The 19,166-nt window shown below is 36.8% G+C and overlaps 1 protein-coding gene across 1 annotated transcript in view; it reads left to right on the top strand.

Moving 5' to 3' along the window:
- The first annotated feature begins 618 nt into the window (after positions 1–618).
- MUC2 (mucin 2, oligomeric mucus/gel-forming) overlaps positions 619–19,166 on the top strand; it is a 90,295-nt gene continuing 71,747 nt past the window's right edge. The window contains exons 1-22 of the mRNA XM_080595727.1: positions 619–747; positions 2,348–2,612; positions 4,619–4,733; positions 5,155–5,245; positions 5,637–5,746; positions 5,987–6,203; positions 6,661–6,786; positions 7,326–7,443; positions 7,761–7,899; positions 8,574–8,684; positions 9,021–9,090; positions 10,931–11,068; positions 11,918–12,082; positions 12,662–12,756; positions 13,525–13,651; positions 14,313–14,568; positions 15,461–15,513; positions 15,794–15,903; positions 16,328–16,479; positions 16,934–17,072; positions 17,667–17,777; positions 18,118–18,297. Coding sequence (XP_080451853.1) covers positions 678–747; positions 2,348–2,612; positions 4,619–4,733; positions 5,155–5,245; positions 5,637–5,746; positions 5,987–6,203; positions 6,661–6,786; positions 7,326–7,443; positions 7,761–7,899; positions 8,574–8,684; positions 9,021–9,090; positions 10,931–11,068; positions 11,918–12,082; positions 12,662–12,756; positions 13,525–13,651; positions 14,313–14,568; positions 15,461–15,513; positions 15,794–15,903; positions 16,328–16,479; positions 16,934–17,072; positions 17,667–17,777; positions 18,118–18,297 — 2,958 coding nt within the window. The 5' untranslated portion in view covers positions 619–677. The remainder of the gene's footprint in view (positions 748–2,347; positions 2,613–4,618; positions 4,734–5,154; positions 5,246–5,636; positions 5,747–5,986; positions 6,204–6,660; positions 6,787–7,325; positions 7,444–7,760; positions 7,900–8,573; positions 8,685–9,020; positions 9,091–10,930; positions 11,069–11,917; positions 12,083–12,661; positions 12,757–13,524; positions 13,652–14,312; positions 14,569–15,460; positions 15,514–15,793; positions 15,904–16,327; positions 16,480–16,933; positions 17,073–17,666; positions 17,778–18,117; positions 18,298–19,166) is intronic.

Genomic DNA, 19,166 nt, shown 5'->3' with positions numbered 1-19,166 from the left:
CAAAATAATTTTACCATGCATAGTGTGTCATAATTTTTAAGGGTTTTATAAAGGTGTATATATATATATATTATATATATATATATATCATATATATATAAAGGGTTTAATATAAACCTTATAAACCTTATAAAGGTTTTTTTATAAAGGTATTATTTTTATTTATAAGGGTTACAGTTGTCTAATAGGAGCTTCAGAAGACATATTTCATATTTAGGGAAATCATTCTATGTGTTGGTGAAAAATGGAAGTCCTTTGGCTTTGAAGCTGTTGTTTAAGGATATCTCACTTTAAACTTCATTCAAGGGATTTCCTTTCTCTGCCACTCCAAAATTCACTGTTTGTTATAGGAGTTACTGAAGGTTAAACTTGGCGTGAGCATTAGAAGGATTTAAAAGCATAGCATCCTGTAGGAGAAAGAAATAGAGCAATAAAAAACTTAATGATTAATGAATCAATATTATGCCATTTCCTGTATACTAAATTCTTTCATTTACAGTGAAAAATACCTGTCTGTTTACTTCTTATCTTCTGTAAATATCACACCTATTTTTTTTACCCCTCCTCTTTCCTCCTCCCTTTGCATCTCCTCCCCTGTGATAGAATCAATTGCATCAGTGGATATTATATAAAGAAAAGTTTTCAGTGGAGTTCACAGTTCACCCACCTTAGCCGCCATGGGGCTAAGAATTGCCAGCCTCTTTATGCTCTGGCTGGCTCTTTCCAACACAAATGAAATAAGAAAAGGTAAGCTCTGGAAATGATATGGTGGTAGATCACTTCCTGGAAAAGAGAGAGGAGAGAATTAAAATATTACTGCAAAGGTAGAAGGAGGTAGTGTATTTAAATATCACAATGGAGTTTTAAGGTGTCTTGAATTTCTTTAACTTTCAAATACTAGGCTGCATGGCTCAGCCCAACATAGGTAGATACTGTTCTCTTCGGAGAGGTTGGAGCCTATATCTACAGCATTAATCTCTCATATGAAGTGCTTGGAAAATATTTTCAGTATTACTTTTCTTTCCATGTGTTGAGAGTTTCTTAGGCATTACAACTACTTGACAGAAAGAAATTACAGAATTTCGTTTGGTTCGTTGTTACACAATGAAGAAAGCATATGATCGTGCATTACATGGTTACTTTGGAACAACATAAATGCTTTCTTCAGAAGTGAGCATACTGACATTGGACAAAGCTCATTTTGTCATTCAGGACATGAATAATCCTTCTCTACAAACTCCAATTTACTCTATATGTTATCAACTTTAAAGTGTTGAAATTGAATGCTCGTACTGATAATTATTTTAGAGAAAGGTGATTAATTTTGTGCAGTGTTTGAGTTTGGGATATTGATCTTGGTTTGCTGTGTCTTGAGTTTAGCAATAGGAGGAAAGCGCTATCTTGCATTTTGGATCCTAGTTGTGAGCTGTGGGCAAATCTCTGTGTAGCCTTCATTTTGGGGAGAGAAGCATACCAGCTTGGTTAGTACCATCATGGCTGGATGCATCTGGTATGATCGATACCATCAAAGTACAGTAACTTTGAGGTCCCCATGGTAGTTCTGCTTTCTCAGATTAAACACTGCAAGAAAACCCTGTGGAGGTGAGTGGCAAGTGTGCTCTTGTCAAACTGCCCAAGTATGCTCAGCTTCTATGCTCACCTCTAATCTGCAGCATCTTGAGATTTACCATGGCTGGAAAGGGAATAAATTTCAGAGCATCAGCTTTATGTTTTTTCTTTTTCTTTTTCTTGGCTGCTACTGCCACAGTTATTCTCTACCCTATCTTCTGCAGAGCTCTCTGTGGTAATAGAAATCACTATTTCAGTTAGGAAAATGAATAATTCTTTAAAAACTCCTGCTATGCACAGATTTTACCTATTTGTCCTCCAGAATAGTAGTGGCACTTGCTTGACTTCTTAACTGTTTCCTTTCTAGTGCATGTTGCACCGGGGAAGGAAATAACTCTTAGAAATACTAAATACTACTAATATATCACTGTGATTCAGAATAAATTCATATATTTGGCGAAGCAACCTCTATTGTACTTATGCACCAGCTTGTTAGTGGTCAGAGGGTTAAGTTTCCCCACCTCGCAGATTCCTTCACCTCAGTGAGGACTGCAATATATACCCAGGTCCCAGCAATATTTGTTAATGTCTTGTTTTTCATCAGATATTCACGTCTCTTCTGCTTAATAGGCAGATACTTGATTAGGCTTGAGATATGGAGTCACCATGCATTTAATTGCAAATGGCTTCTACTGTATACTGCAGCACTTGCCTTCTCTTGACTCTAGTTCATTCATTTCACTTTTTTCCTGACTACTACTTTTTCATAACTTAACAGGAAGGACAAGAAATCATGGACACTATGTCTGCAGCACTTGGGGAAACAACCACTTCAAAACTTTTGATGGAGACATCTATCAATTTCCTGGCATTTGCGAGTATAATTTTGTTTCTGACTGCCAAGAGACTTACAAGGAGTTCTCTGTCCACATTCAGCGTGGTCTGAACAGCAATAACCACCCTGAGATCCAGTATATTCTATTAACAATCAAGGATTTCACGGTGTACCTCCAACCAAAACTGACTGTGGTGGATGGGCGGATGTAAGTACCTTTAGTGTAATACTGCTGGGAAGCTAAAAGCAAGATAAATTCTTTACACATCTTTCTGTATACCTCTTAAGTTAATAGTTAAAAACATTTCTATAAGCCAAAAAAGCAATTGAAAATCGAGCATAAAAGTTGCTTTGGGGAGGGGCTTTACTGTGATAAAAATCTGTTCAAAGATAGAAAATAGCGTTCTGTTCTCCAGGGATCATACCAGAATGCATAACAAAATAACATGAAGTTACACAAAATGCGTTCTTGCCCCAAACTGAAAAAGCCCCTCACCGTGTACTCAGGTCTTATAAAGAACTCCATGAAAAACATGTTTAGAAATCCTTTAAAAATTGTTTTTCTTGAACCAGGCCTCTTTTTATCTCAAGTATTGTTCATAAAACAATAGATCCTTTATGAACAGAGGCTTGTAGAACAGGTTTTTGCTGCATGCAGGATTTAGTTTTTGTAGAACTTAATTTCCCATATTGCTCTTTAAATGGGTATGATCCATTTCCATATACAATACCATTTCACACCACTGAAGTGAAACCTGCAAAGCAGATAAATCTATGAATTTGCCTTTTGGTGCCTGATCCACTGCTTAATTGAATGTTATAGTATTAGAAGAAATAGGAATATTCCACGCTGTGATATCTAAGAGGTGAAAAGCTGCCCAATGTTTTATAATCCTCTCTAAAAATATGATCAAGTAAGGCTTCATTGTGAAGGACAAACAATGCAGCCAGAAGTAGAAATAATGGCCTCTGAGTTCCTGCCTAGTATTTAGATGTGTGAGTCATATGGCCGTATTAAAAATACCTGAGGTAAACAGTTGGAAAGATCCCAGCGACAGGAGATAAGGAGATAAAATTCTCCCTGTCAAGACACTAGTTAAGTAGAGACATTCATAGACATATAAATCCTAATAGATAACAATTACCACTGGCAAATCTGTAGAAAATGTACAGGTTATTTTGACTGGACTCCAGTGTACACTCCTTTTGTTTGAACAGACTCAGTCTTTTCAATTTTATAGGATGAGGCTGCTTGCCACAATCCCTTTATTGCCAGATGAATTTCAGCGGTGTGACTTGTTCCATAGTGCACCGTAAGACAGATATACACAAATAGGAGAGATGTCCCATGAATTGATTCCTTATCAGACAAAAACCTTCTATACCCAGCCTTGTGCAAAATATCCTATGTCACATTAACATGCATTACTGTCACCATTAATAAGCTCGGTTCTGCCAACTGAAAACTACTGGACTGACTACTGAAACTAACTACTGAATTTCTCTTAACATGCTTCCTTCTCTACACATTTTTCTAACAATTTGTTGTCAGTCCCCATACCTGCCTATGTTTTTTGAATTATCTCTTGAAATGGAAAATCCATTCAAAAGAACATTCATTCCTTCTGAAATGGTTGCCAGAGTTTTTAAACAGAGAAACTTCTATTTATGCTGTTATTTCTTTGGTAAAAGTAAATGATTAGTGAGCATTTGAATATTCTCTATTAATACCACAATGATGTTGAAGAGATCTGGATTTTTTTTTGCCTGTTTTTTTTCTTTTTTAATTAAAGAACCTATGCTTTCGAGGAGCCTTTTGCCACTGAAGTTGCTTTACAACTTAAGGGCAATGAGTTTTCTTGTCAAGTGTCAGCGAAGGAGATTTTTATGCCTCATTAAAACCAGGCATCCTGTGCAGCTAGAATCAGATAGATAGAAATATCAAATATAGAATAGAATAAAATAGAATAGTTCAGTTGGAAGGGACCTTCAAAGGTCATCAAGTCCAACAGCTTGATCACTTCAGGGCTAACCAAAAATTAAAGCATAACATTAAGGCAGTATCCAAATGCCTCTTGAACACTGACAGGCCTGAGGCCATGGTTTCCCTAGAGGCTGATTTCTCCATTCATTAGGGTATTTGGCTTATCACAGATATTCACACCACCCTTTATGTTTCTGTACTAATTCAAAGTCTGTGATTTTTTTTCCTAGAGTCAAAACACCTTACTACAGCTCTGGTTTGCTTATTGAGAGCAGTGACATTTACACCAAGGTTTATGCCAAGTTAGGCCTGATTCTGATATGGAATCAGGAAGATGCACTGATGGTATGTATAATCAATTTCTTTTTATCTAGCATTTCCTGAGTTTAACAGACTACTATAGACTGAACAGAAGTAGAATTTGATGGACTGAACAGAGCTACAGTGTTAGGCTGACTCATCCAACTGGCTCTTAGTGTACCTTACTTTAAAAAGGTAAAGTTCCTTTCTCTGCAATGTGACAGAAGTAGTAGTATGGCATGCAGATGATCTTACTAGTCAAAAGAAAGGGAACGGGAGCTTTCTGAGAAATAGCTGAAGTTTTTACTGTAACACCCCACAGTCTGATCTGCATTTTCCTTTATTTGCCTTGTAAAGGACCGCTATCATCAATTTACCTAATTTCCAGCAAGACTTAAATCTTATGTATATAGGGAAAAAAAAATGTAATTCTTTTCTGTTTCCCCCTTTTCTTTCCATTACCTAGGTGGAGCTGGACAGCAAGTTTAGCAACCAGACCTGTGGTCTTTGCGGGGATTACAATGGAATTCCAATCTACAATGAGTTTATCAGTGGAGGTGAGTCATCATACCACACTGACAGTTATCCCAAAAGATAGGCTCATAAGCATTGTGTATAGGAGCATCACAAGAGAGCAAATTTTACCTCTGATATCTCTGTGTTTGTCTAAGAGTAAGCATTATATTCCAGTGCTGCATTCCTAGTCTACGCCTGCTTTATTCCAGGTTCATCATCTTTTTCTCTTCTCTGCTATTCTTTTCTTGTTACCTGTTTAAATTTTTAAGTACACTTCAAACAGAGATAATTCAGAACAGAGATCCGCATTTGACAGACCTAGTTTGTATTATAGTAACTGCTTTTCTTAATCAGTAGAGTCACAGGAATCAGATGTTCCTTGTTGTCAATTTTTTGGTCTTAGCAAAACCTCTTGTTAATTTTTTCTCACAGTGGCAAGCTACAATGCAATTACATATGGGAATTTACAGAAGATCAGCAAACCCAATGACAAATGTGAAGACCCCGATGAAACTCTGGCTCTTCCAAGCTGTAATGAACATGTGAGTAATCCTACTTGTGACCTTTGGTTTCATAGGCACATGGAGACATCCTGGCACTATGGAGTGTTTGTGCACGAGGAGATGGGAAGATTTCAGCCATTCCAGGGCAAATGGTTTCTTCTTCCTTGCTTGAATAATTGTTGCTGTTCAGGAGAATACAGTTTTTATGACCAGGAAAGGAAGTGTCTAGGAGGTCAGGTGCTTACAAATCTCTTAAATAATTTTACTCTTCCTCCTTAGCGTGATGAGTGTGAGAGGCTGCTGACCTCCTCTGCATTTGATGACTGTCAGTCACGCCTTAATTTGGAAATGTACATCCAAGCCTGCATGCAGGACAAGTGTGCATGTAATGGAAATGAGGACTCCTTCTGCCTCTGCAGCACCATCTCGGAGTATTCTCGTCAGTGTTCGCACGCAGGTGGCCGGCCGGGTGAATGGAGGACACAGTCCTTTTGCCGTAAGCAGCTATATCAATTTTACAAAAACAAATGTCTCATGAATGTAGCGCTGTGAAATATTTAAATTAATTTCTCCTTTACAAAGTTATAGCCATACACAATGAATTGCATACCAGTAGTGCAATAAACTAAATGCTATGGTTTTGCTGTTTTCTTCTTCTATTACCTTGATTATAAAGAAATCATTTTCAGCAAATAGAAATTCTGTTCCCATTAAAAAGCTCAAGATCTGATACTGTAGGTGAGTGAGATAACTTGATTTATTCAAGACTGAAGGGAGAAAATAAAAAAGGCAGGGATAGCAATTCAGAAACAAACATTAAACATGCTTTGCAAAATGGAGGCTGTCTTGGGACACCACCAGCTTGAGGGGAGTGGGTCATATGATCTGTATTTTTTCGAGGAATGATGGACTTCTCACTCAAATAACTGATGGTGTCTTTCTCATTTTTTCAGCCAAGACCTGTCCTGGCAACATGATCTATAGAGAAAGTGGCTCACCCTGCATGGATACTTGCTCACACTTGGAGATCAGCAGCCTTTGTGAGGAGCACTACATGGATGGTTGTTTCTGTCCTGAAGGCAAGTGTATTTCTAGTTCCTGTATGTGCATGCATCTGTATTATTTTTACTTATCTTTGTATTAGAAAGCAAAACAAGAACAAAACTAGGAACTCTAGCAAAGGAGGTATAATTAAAATATTAAATGTCATCAAATTGTATCTTAAAATTATTATTGCAACTCATTATTTTGAGTTAAATTCTAGGACTTATTGTCAAATTTAGAAAAAAGATTACTATGACAGTATAGGTTGTATGCCAGAAGGTCTGAAAAGCTGAAGAGGTAAAATTTTGAGATTGTTATTTTATATTTTTATTAATCTTTTCATTTGTGTATAGTTGTGCAAATGGCTAGGCTAAGATTTTCAAAGCTGGATGAAAGTGTTTTCCATAGCTCTTAGATTACAAAAAATTAGAAACACTTTTCTTCAGTTTTGCTTACCTCAGCCTCTGTTTTCTGTGCCAAGTTGAGAATGTCCCCCCTCTCAGATTTTCTTCTTTGTGGAAATTGCTCATTTTAGAAGGAGCTGTAATGGTTTGTTTACTGTTGTGCTTTACAGGAACTGTGTATGATGATATTACTGAAAAAGGCTGCATACCTGTTAGCCAGTGCCACTGCAGACTCCATGGAAAGGGGTATTCCCCTGGAGAAACCATTACCAATGAATGTGAAGAATGGTAAGGATCATGGTTATACACCTTTTTTCAAATGATTGTATGTGGGTCTGTCCTTTTCAATATTCCACTTAGATGTAAAATTCCTGAAAACATTCTGAACTTATGTATATGTTGACTGTCTATACGGCCAGTTTTCTGAAAAGTTGTCTTGTATCTATAGTTTATGAGAGGGGGAAATCTTAAGGAAATGGTCAAATAAACAGTTTTAAAACACCTGGGGATGTGTTGCCGTTTGCTAGCTATACAGATGCTTTCAGTGCTCTCAGCTGCTATAATACCAACATGCATCTCTGGATTATTTATTTCTCTATTTATAGCACCTGTGATTCAGGCAGATGGACATGCAAAGATTTACCCTGTCCAGGCACGTGTTCAGTGGAAGGAGGTTCCCATATCACTACCTTTGATGGGAAGAAATACACCTTCCATGGAGACTGTTACTATGTGTTGGCCAAGGTACTGTGTACTGTAAGGCTTTACTCTCATAGAGTAAAGGCAAGTAAGTGTTTGCGCACTTATGTAACAGCTGTAAATTTTTCTTTTATTCCACTTTTATGGGATTAGGGAAGAAGAAATGCTAAAAGAGTGACGATTTCAGGATGGGCTATAACAGCCCCATGGGAGGACTCGGGCCCTTGCTGCAATGGGTGGCTTACTTAGCAGACTACATATGCTGTCATTACCCAACGGAGTCCTTCATGTGTTAAAAAAAAAAAATCAAAGCAGCATGCTGACTACCTGGATAGGTATACTGCAAAAAATTGGCAGTTGTCAGGATTAAAATGTCTCAGCCAGATCTTTATAGCTATTTCTGTGTTTGAGTGTCAAAACCAGCTAGGGAAAAGAGCTTGGCAGCTATTTCATTCATTTATCCCTAAAGTATCTAGTGCCTGTTTTTCCAGAGAATGACAAAGATCTTGTTGAACTAGAAACCATACTACTGTTGTTTTTTGTTGTTGTTGTTGTTTGTTTTTCTGAAAGTGTTCTCTTATGGAGATAGCTATAAAACCTCAGTTTTAGCACTAAGTTCTACAGCAATTGTTATTGTGACTGATGAGTTTAGTCATTGTTTTGGAAATCATCTTGTATGTGAGATGTTTGATTGGACATTTATTTCCCTGTCACTGTAGGGTACTGTAAATGATACTCATGCCCTCCTGGCAGAGCTGGCTCCCTGTGGCTCCACAGATGGGCAGACCTGTTTGAAGACTGTTGTGCTGTTAGTAGATGCCAAAAAAAATGTAAGTGTTGAGTGGGTTCTCCTGAATGTTTTGAAAATTAGCATATTTCCTATACTGTGGAGCAATAACCAACTCTTTTTGTTACTGCCATGAATTGTTGTAGGCAAGTGTAATTGAAACACTGAATAGCAAGACCAAACTTTGCTCATATTATACAGGCCCACTTCCACTTTAATTTTAAGACAGATTCTTCCTGTCCTAAATTTTAAGTTCTAGCCACGGTCTAAATGTGCAAAATGTTGGCTCTTCTCTCTCCCCTCATATAAAGTTATTTTTTATCAATTTGTGTTCCTCTTAGTACCTGGAACCTCATTGATCCTATTTGCTTTTGTACAGGTGGTGGTTTTCAAATCAGATGGCAGCGTGTTACTGAATGAGATGACAGTGAATGTGCCTCATGTATCAGGTAAGGGATACAGCCTTAAGTGTTGTCACACAGCTGACTTCTCATGTAGGAATGTATTTTTTCAGAGACAAAAGTTGGAGAGAGGCATGTGAAATATGTTCAAATGTTGAAAAAAGAACTGAATGTGTTCTGAATGATTTTGAGGTGAATGTGATTTGATCATTGTCACTGAAAATTTCATGGACAGATTCAATATGTATGCAGAGAATGACTAAAAAAAATGTCCCTTTCTTCATACAGCTTGAATATATTTTGGCATGTAACTTGGGAAGAGGAATTGTCATGGCTTAAACTTAAAGTATATAATTAATTTACTTACAAAGCAGCGTTTAGCACTTTCAAAGTCTGGGTATGTGATGTTGGAATGTCCTAGCTCTCAGTCGTCGTAAGGCTCAGGCATGTGGACCCCACCCCACCACTTCCCCATGCCCTTTTGTCTGTGGAAAGAAAGCCTGGCACAAGATAACTGCCATATTTTATGGTCAACCAAGGCAGGAAAGAGAGATGTGCTATGTAGTGTCCTTTTATCTTCCTAGCTCACTTGAGACACCAAAATATTTTTATATAATCAGTGGACATAGACACTTCCAGAGACTGACTCAGATGACCTAATTTAGGACCCTAACTTCTGGTGGGATGTAATTATCAAACAGCAGCTGTGATGTCCTGGAGTAACTTCTGAAAGCAATGTAGAACTTCTCTTTATCACTCCCTTTCAGATATGCTCAGGCAGCACACTGACACAGTATGTGTTGCTTCTTATTTACCAGCCTATCTGCAGATGATAAAATACTTGCAAGGAAGTAATTCTTTATCTGAAAGGACAAGCATTCATGGGAGGAGACAGTTGTGAATGTTTATTTTAAAACAATTACAGTGTCTAGCTGAAGGTTTAGAGAAATAAAACTGTTCTAGGCAATAAAGTAGACCATCTAATAAATGGATTAAATAGATAAATAGAGCATATAATAATTGATTTGCTATAAGAAATTATGTATCAGGAAATAGGGAGCCCAGTTCCTCTACTATGCTGATTTTATACATAATTCTTCTGGGTTTTCTATAATGGCTTGATTATGTTATATTGTCCATGTAAAATATAAGAAAATCCAGAGCCTTTTTTTTCAAGTACCTTACGACTAAAACAACATTTAGAATTAAGTGGTTTTATTTTGTTAATATTATTGTGTGTGCAGTTTTTAAAATAGGGCAAAGCATTGTTATCCCACTGGATCAGGGCATAAGTTGATAGCTAGCTAAAAAACGACATTCTCTTGGATAGTATTGCGTGTTGCAGGGGCTTGTTATATATAGCATGTTATAGGGTTTATAATATTGCATATTATGCAGCTTTAATTTCCTTTCCAGAAGTATGCAGCAACAGCTTATGAGAGAATTTGACTGGAAGGACCACTGGTCTATATCTTTCCCATATTTTGCTCAGGAAAGAGTATCTAAGATTTTATTAGAAGCAGTATATAGCTGTGTATCTCTTGTAGAGACACATCCATTACTCAGTGCACACAGCAGTGCTGGGATAATATTTTCTCAAAAAATCTCTTCCTTTTCAGATTGCTCATCATAAATGAGTTTGTATTGAATCTGCCTTGCAGAAAATCTGAATTTGGTTCTGATCTTAGGGCTGAATCATTTTAGGTAATTAACTCATTAAGTTAGTAAGTCTATTGTGTCTAGCTGACCAATGATCTTTAGAGGAAAAAAAAATATTCTGATCCTGTTCTCTGGAGTTTTTATGATAAACAATATCTCAGAAGCTAATAAGAAATGTTTGTTTCAGCAACCGATGTATTTACTACACAGTTCATGTTTTGTTTTTCAGCCAGCTTCTCAGTTTTCAAGCCATCTTCCTACTACCTCATTGTACGAACTTCTTTTGGGCTTCAGCTGCAGATCCAGTTGTTTCCAATCATGCAGCTGTTTGTGACTGTCGATCAATCAGTCCAAGAAAATCTTCAAGGTGAGTGTCCACTCAAATGGGAAGCAAAGCTATGCTGTTCCACAGCTGAAGAGTCATATATTCTTTACATGGGTGGTAAATCATAGAATTGTAGAATGGTTTGGGTTGAAAGGGGCCTTAAAAATCACTTAGTTGCAACCCCCCTGCGACGGGCAGGGACACCTCCCAATAGATCAGCTTGCCCAAAGCCCCATCCAGCCTGGCCTTAGACACCTGCAGGGATGGGGCATCCACAGCTTCTCTGGGCATCCTCTTCCAGTGCCTCACCACCCTCATAATGAAGAATTTCTTCCTAATATCCAGTCTGAATCTACTCTCTTTTAGTTTAAACCATTTTTGAGTTTAAAACTGCTACCCCTTGTCCTGTCATGCTATTTATTGAATTCAGAAGACTAAAGACAGAAACCAGAATACTAGAAAAGAATTGATTCAAGCAAACTAGAAATATGTTATTATTTCATATTGAATTTCACTTATCATTTCTGTGCCAGTGAATGAAAGTTTCTTAGAATATTCCTTATTTCTTTATTCAGTTTAATTTCAAACTATCCACCAAACCAGGCTCTTAGTAGACTTTGTGGTTTTAATTTCACCAAAAAGCATTTAAAAATACAGATTTTGGGGGTGATCTCCTGAGGCAGAGATATCTTTAAGAAGATTATTCTTCTCAGAGATTTAACATTTAAAACAGGGTTCCTAAATTTTGAGTACTTACAAGTATGCATTAATACTGAGGTAGAAGAATCAGCTGTATGAGTTTCTGTCTCCAGTGTTTGAGATTGGTTGTCCCTTTGACCTTTCAGAATGAGAATGAGTAATAATTAGGGAAAATGTTTCCTTTTTCAATAGGTCTTTGTGGAAATTTTAATGGAATGGAAGGTGATGACTTTAAAACAACCAGTGGATTGGTAGAAGCTACAGGATCTGCCTTTGCTAACACATGGAAAGCTCAGTCAATCTGTGCAGACCAGGCAGAGAGGCTGGAAGATCCCTGCAGTCTCAGCATTGAAAGTGGTAAGCACACTAATAAGTCGGATGGTTGCCTCCTGCCAGGAAGAGCAGCCTTTGCTGTGTATTACTGCAGCAGGCATGTAGGAGTTGCACTGTGATGTTCATCTGTTTTAGAGGACCGTTAAATTAATCATTCATTTCTGCAAGTATGAATACATAACAGCACTGATTTCACAACAAATTGGAATGAAAGTTTAAGGAGAGTTGGAGAGGAATCCTGAGCTGGAAGACAGGGAAGCAATGACATTAATTTATATTACCTGCAAAGGCATCGCATAATTCCTAGTATTATTTCTTATTATGTTCAACTTAGCTTTACGGTCCCCAAATGGAAAGGGCTGTCATGATTCTATGTAGAAAACTTGCAGCAGTAAGATTTTTGATTTTATGATTGTGTGTCTACTGCTAGATAACTGAATCATAGAACAGAAATACATCTGCAGTGACTGCGTGTAGTTTCTCCACTCCCCAGAGTGTTTATATTGTTGCATTGGATTTATTGATGTGACAGCACGAGGAAGATAAGTGAATGTAATGAATATGATTATGTAATGTCATTTTCCTCCTTTTTTTTTTTTTCAGCAAATTATGCTGAGCATTGGTGTTCTTTGCTGAAAAACTCAGAGGGTCCTTTTGCAAGATGTCACTCAATCATTGATCCTTCAGAATACTATAAGGTATTGCAATCTTGCACTCTTTTTAGTAGCGCTTTATTTCAGGTGGATGGTACAGACATCGTTGCTCAAATGTTTTAGACATTACTGAATGGCTTGGCCGTAAGAGCTGGTGAAGTTTTTGTAGTGATTAACCGAGGCAGCATAGCTTGTATTCAAAGTATTTTCTATAACAAGATTCTCATGGTGTGCTCCTTTAGAAAAAGGTAACTTTATTCTTCTTTTTTATTTATGGTTTGTATTTAATGTACATTTTAGCGGATTGGATTTCTGAACTGGAAAGAAAATTCAACAGATGCAGGTATATACAGAAGTGTAAGTGAAGGTTATCTGAGCAAAAAAGAAGAAATTCCTAAGTCTTCACATATACTTGGAACTCAATCTGAGCTCAAATTTTGTGAAGATCTTCATTAATCTGGTTAATTTGCCATTATGATTTTTTGTAGTTGTGGATCTCTGGCTTTCTAAGTTGTAACCAAAAAAGAGTGGTATCAAAATCCTTTATGGAAGGTGTTGTTAGGAAGCTGGCTGCTTTTTAAAGATTCAAGAGGCTTTGCTTAGGTTAGGATAAGCATACAAACATTTTTATTCTGGATGAAATGAAGCAGCACTTTCAGTCTCTGAGCTTTGTCCATTCCTTCTATTGTTTGTAGATCATGGGAATTAATAAAAATGACATGAGAGAAAGGGTGCAGGATATTTAATAGCAACTGAGTTGGAATAGCTAATTGTTCGCCTATGGGCGTATTGACCCCTTCATTCCTTCTTCAGAGATGTAAATATGACACCTGCCTCTGCAAGGACAATGAAGAATGCTTGTGTGCTGCCCTGTCCTCTTACTCAAGAGCCTGTGCTTTCAAAGGGATCATACTGGGAGGCTGGAGACAAAGCATCTGCAGTAAGTAGTGGAACTGTAATCCCCATGAAATTAATTAGCCACCAGAAATGAGTAGGTTTTCTCTGAGTTTAGTTGTCAATGATCTTAATGTTAAGAGATGTGGAGTATTTTAGAAATGACTAATGGAATTAAAATAGACAATGCTTATAGTGTTAACTAATTTATGCTATGTTCTTTAGACCTCATTTGTTTATGACACACATTTCAAACTCAGAAGGCAGTATTTTTCACTTTCACCTTCTTTCCCCACTTTAAATAATGCTATTTCCGTCTTTGACTAAGGGAGTCCCAGCCATCATGGCTTTTACGTTGTCTTTGCCTATCAGTGTCTTTGTTTATCATTGTCTATCCTTTTTAATCAACAGTACAGTATTGTTGGGAATAGGAGTTTGTTAAAACATGTTCTCTCCCTGGTTATCTGTATGTGAAACATATGGGTATGAAAGTACCAACTATTAGTAGCAGTTAAAATGAAATTTTCAACTGATAAACAAAGTTAGGCTTGCATTCTTATGAGTTATGATATTTTTCAGTTTAGTAAAATCTAAGGGAGTATTTTTACCATTACTTGCTGCACAGCCAAAGAAACCAAAATAGAAACATGAAGATTAAATTGTCTATCCTGCATTTGTTGTATATCAGTCTGCTATTTTCCTTCCAGCTGGTGAACTGTCTGCCTGCCCAGGAAATCAAATCTTCCTTTACAATCTTACAATGTGTCAGCAAACCTGTCGTTCCATTGCTGATGGTGAAAAGCACTGCTTGCAAGACTTTGCTCCTGTGGATGGCTGTGGCTGCCCAGATAATACATACTTGGATAACCAGGATACATGTGTGCCTGTTTCCAAATGCCCGTGTTATTACAAGGGGTCATACCTGGAACCAGGGGAATATGTCATAAAAGATGGAGAGCGTTGGTATGTTTTATTGTGGCTTCTCATTCATGGGGATAAAAGCCCTTTTTAAATTTAGTTATTAAGTGTAAGCCATTAGGCTACTAATGGTGCTTTGATGAACATTTATAATGTTTCACACTATCGTCATGCTGAGCAAAATATTGTCCTGTTGCAATGTAATTCTTTAATAAGTGAGAGGTACAGCTTTGTTTGGAGTTGTGAGTACCAGCCTTCACAAGTAATGAGCCCCTGAAGCTGCACTGTCATTAGGATTTTGTTAAACAAAGGGAAAAAATAAGGTAATAAAAGGCCAGCTATTATGTTTTGTTATTTTCTTTTCTGTCAGAAACTGATTGCTCATGTTTTCCACTGGAGGAAGGTCCCCTTGATAGGTATTTGGTATACCATAGGCTTTTGAAAGCAGTTTTCACAGGTCTAGTATTTTTTATCATGAACACTCTGACAACTGTTTGCTGCAAACATAAGTGCAAACTCTGAAATACTTCCTTCTCTCCCAAAGAGGACTGAACTGGGAGAAGAAGTGTACAGGCCAACAGATTTACAGCATATTACATGAATGGGCATGAAAATTTATTGTGTATGCTTTGATTTAAATGATCATTACTATCTCTTTACTGAGTTATTATGAAGCATAGTATTAAGGATTAATAGATTAACATTAATTCCTTAAAACATAATATTTCTGTGCATTATGACTAAAATCTCCACACACCGTTTCACCAAGTGAATATTCATAAGTGCACCTCAATAGAGTTTACCTTGGAATATTAGTAGAAATTATTCAGGATGTCTGTGATACATACTTTCTTCTTTATTTTAAAATCCTTAAATTTAAATTAAAGATACTGAAATTACATTTTTCTGAATTTGTCTTATTTCACTTCTTTCCTAGTGTTTGCCGAAATGCAAAGGTCCAGTGTACTTCAGTGTACATGAGAATGAAAAGTAAGTGGCATTCTATAAAGTAACAAAAACAAAAACAAACAATCCAAGCCTCCTAGCCCCACAATGTACTTTCAACTTGAATTCTCTATTTATTTTGCTTGTTGTTTTTTTCTTTTTCTGGAAAAGACTTACACATTTTCACTTTGTTCTGTCTTCACTGAGTCTCTTTTTTTCATAAGGATGGACATTCCTTGGGGTTTCTGTCTCAGTGACTACCACCCTTCACACGCACTTGTTTTGCCTTTTCTCAGTTAACCTAAACCAAAAATGTACCTTTCAGGTATAACAGAATGCCCTTCTAACAAAACCTACTTTGACTGCAACACCTCCCCGAACTGGTCTTCACAAACGCCTGTACAACTTCGCTGTGGTACTCCTCAAACCGATCATGTATGTGCTTAATTTTTCTCCATGTCATCTTCTTTATTCTCTATTTTATAAATGACACAGTGCAACCTGTATTTCAGAGAAAGCAATTGTAACTAAAAATTTTTGTTTCCCTTTCTTATTTATCTTTCTTTATTTTTCCCCAATGATTTTAATCTGTTGCCAAAGTAATGGTGATTCTACTCTTGTTTAGCCTCTCAGTTTTGTTTTCACTAAGTGTTCTGTAGAGATGTACCTCCCAAGCAAATCCAATTCAGGTTCTCAGACAATCAAAAAAAAGAATGAAAAATGTTAGGAACCTAGAAAGAAAAACCTTAAAAAACAAATGAATGTGAGGCTTGTTTGTACCAGAGTGAAGTGAAGAAAAAAAGTGGAGAAAAATTTAATACTTTTTAATAAGGTAGCAATTTCTCCTTCTATTCCCTAGTACCAAGCAGAGTGTGTCTCAGGCTGTGTGTGTCCTGAAGGTTTGTTTGATGATGGCCGAGGGGGCTGCGTTAAGGAAGAAGACTGCCCATGTTTTCATAACAATGAGTGGTATAATCATGGACGGAGCATAGCAGTGGACTGCAATACCTGGTAAGTTATTATTCTGTGTTTTCTTCTAGAATATATTCCACGTGTTAAATTAAAAGTCATATCTAGGCTTAAGTACTATAGTAGCTATGATAGCTGCAAGTATATAGTCTTTATTTTCTGGCACGCTTTTTGCTGTCTGAGGAAACAAAGGTTGTACTGAAAATATTGGGGTAACTAGCTGCTTCTGTTTTCAGTAGGCATCTCTTATAGGGGAAGTGCACTCATTTTTTAGGCATAATTACTAACCGATCTAAAAAAAGTAGCTAGTCAGAGCTGAAAAACGTTATAAACTTAAAAACAGGCTAAACTATTGAAGCTGAGACTTAAGACACTCAGTAAAACCAAAGTGGGTATTATGAAATTGTATCAGGTAGCTGCTTGGTTTGTTCTGCAGTTTTCCAAAGAGCACACTGTTGGTGAGATCTGAAAAGTCAACTTTTCTGCTCTCTTCTAGTACCTGTCAGAAAGGAGTCTGGAGCTGCACTGAAACAGCGTGCTATGGGACTTGTATGATCTATGGCAGTGGCCACTATATCACATTTGATGGAAAATTCTATGACTTTGATGGGAGTTGTGAATACGTGGCTACTCAGGTAATGCTCATCTGCACTGAACTGGCATCTTGCAGTGCCTTCCAATTGCCTTGAAGATCTAATTTCCTTTTCGGTTTTGCCATTTCTTATTGGCTGTCATCACTATTCTTGAGATGTTTGCAGATTATGCCAAGATAAATTCTGTATTTTTAGCACAGGCAAACTGTGTGAATGTTTTCTTTTGATACAGTGTACATAAATTGTATGTAAAAGGACTAGTTTATAGTGAGAGCTAACAGCTCATCATCATAATCTGAAATAAGTGAAAATCCTGAGTTTACAAAACAAAAATATTTTTATTTAAAGATAATTGCTTGTTTTGTTTCATTGCACAACTTGTTTCCCAGGTTCTGTCAAACATGAGACTCTGCATACTATATGTATGCCCAAACATATACACATACATTTCTGTATACATAAAATGTATTTGTTAGTGCATCTGTAAAAATATAGGTATGTAGGATCTTATATATGAAGCAGTAGGAACAATTTATACATTGTGGAGATTTAAGTGTTTGCAATTATTATTAGATTGAAATAAAAATTAAATATCCTACTCAATTTTCTTATGCTCATTTATTCCTTTTCCCATAGGATTATTGTGGTGACAAAAATTCTGTTGGCTCGTTCAGTATCATCACAGAGAACGTCCCTTGTGGAACTACAGGTGTCACCTGCTCAAAGGCTATTAAAATGTTTCTGGGGGTGAGTAGTGATATTCATGAGTGTATATCAATATTCAAGTATTTCAAAAAAAATAATGCTCTGAATATATAGAGATACAAAGCCACATCTAGCCACTAAAGACAGCTATAATAAATAAAGGTTAGAGACCCTATTAAATGTGTGAAGGTATAGATTCTTAGGTACTGAAGTCTGTTCTAGTTATCTCAAGCAAAGGTGCTACACCACGTTCTGTCATCCTGGAAAGTCATCCAACAGACTTTGAGTTCTTAGTTTCAGACTAAGATGTACTGTCACAAATGTCTAATATTTCATCTCATCAGTAAAGTTTTATAATATTTCTCATCTTTTTAACTTTCAGAAAACTGAGCTGAAGTTGGAGAACAAAGATTATAAAGAAATTCAGCGAGATGTTGGTGATGATGTGTATTACTGGAACAAGACTGTAGGCCTCTACCTCGTTATTGAGGCTAGCAATGGTGTGATGCTTATCTGGGATAAGAAGACCACAGTTTTCATCAAGCTGACCCCTGATTACAAAGTTAGGATCTCTCTGTCTTTTTCTGAAATAGTAGTATGAATAGATGAGATAAGAAAACATGGATAATCTTTTATTCTGACTCTGAATTTAATCCTGTATCTTCTACACATGAATGATTAGCTTATGTTATTACTATCACAGCTTGCAGGGGTGCAAGGTTTCTTACAGTCCATTAACGTGCATCACAGAGGATGCATAGAATACGATTGCAATAAAGCTAAGTGTCTAAGACATTCAGAGTTTGCGAATGTTAAGAGACACTCATCCAGAGTATTTTAGGGGATGTTAATTGACTTTATATGAACTTGGAAACCTGCATAGAATCTCAGCTCCAAGTCAAAACCACACTCCCTGTGCAATGTCAGGAGATGGTTCAGATTTCTGAAAATCAGGGCGCTGAATTACAGAGTACTAACTTCACTGGGCTGAATGAGGAGGTGCAGGGTTAAGTAACAGGATCATAATTCTTCATGGGTCTGATATACCTTAGTATATATATCACTACCTAAATTTCACTGCTGTGGGTAGGTTGCTAATTTTTTTTCTTTCAAGAAAAATGAGTGCCTGGCTTTTTTGTTTCATGGATAAAGAAATGATGCTAAGTACATCAGATGCTTTTAATGAAAAAAATAGTTTTGAGCTGAATTCAGTTCTCTCAGGTTTACATTAATAATATTCATTCAACTGAATTACAATAAATTGAGAAGAATGGAAAATAAATTCATTCTTCTCAGCTGAAAGAAGCTTAGCCACTCTTCAGTGTTAGAAGTGGGATGAAGGGACGCAGGCATGGAGATACGGTGGATATAATTGGTTTTAAAAGAGGGAAGACTTGGCAGCTGAGTAGTTTGCTGAGTACACAGACAAAT

This window comes from Anser brachyrhynchus (assembly GCF_964034855.1).
Source record: "Anser brachyrhynchus genome assembly, chromosome: 5".
Classification (NCBI taxonomy): domain Eukaryota; kingdom Metazoa; phylum Chordata; class Aves; order Anseriformes; family Anatidae; genus Anser; species Anser brachyrhynchus.
This window is presented reverse-complemented; position numbering and strand designations above follow the sequence as displayed.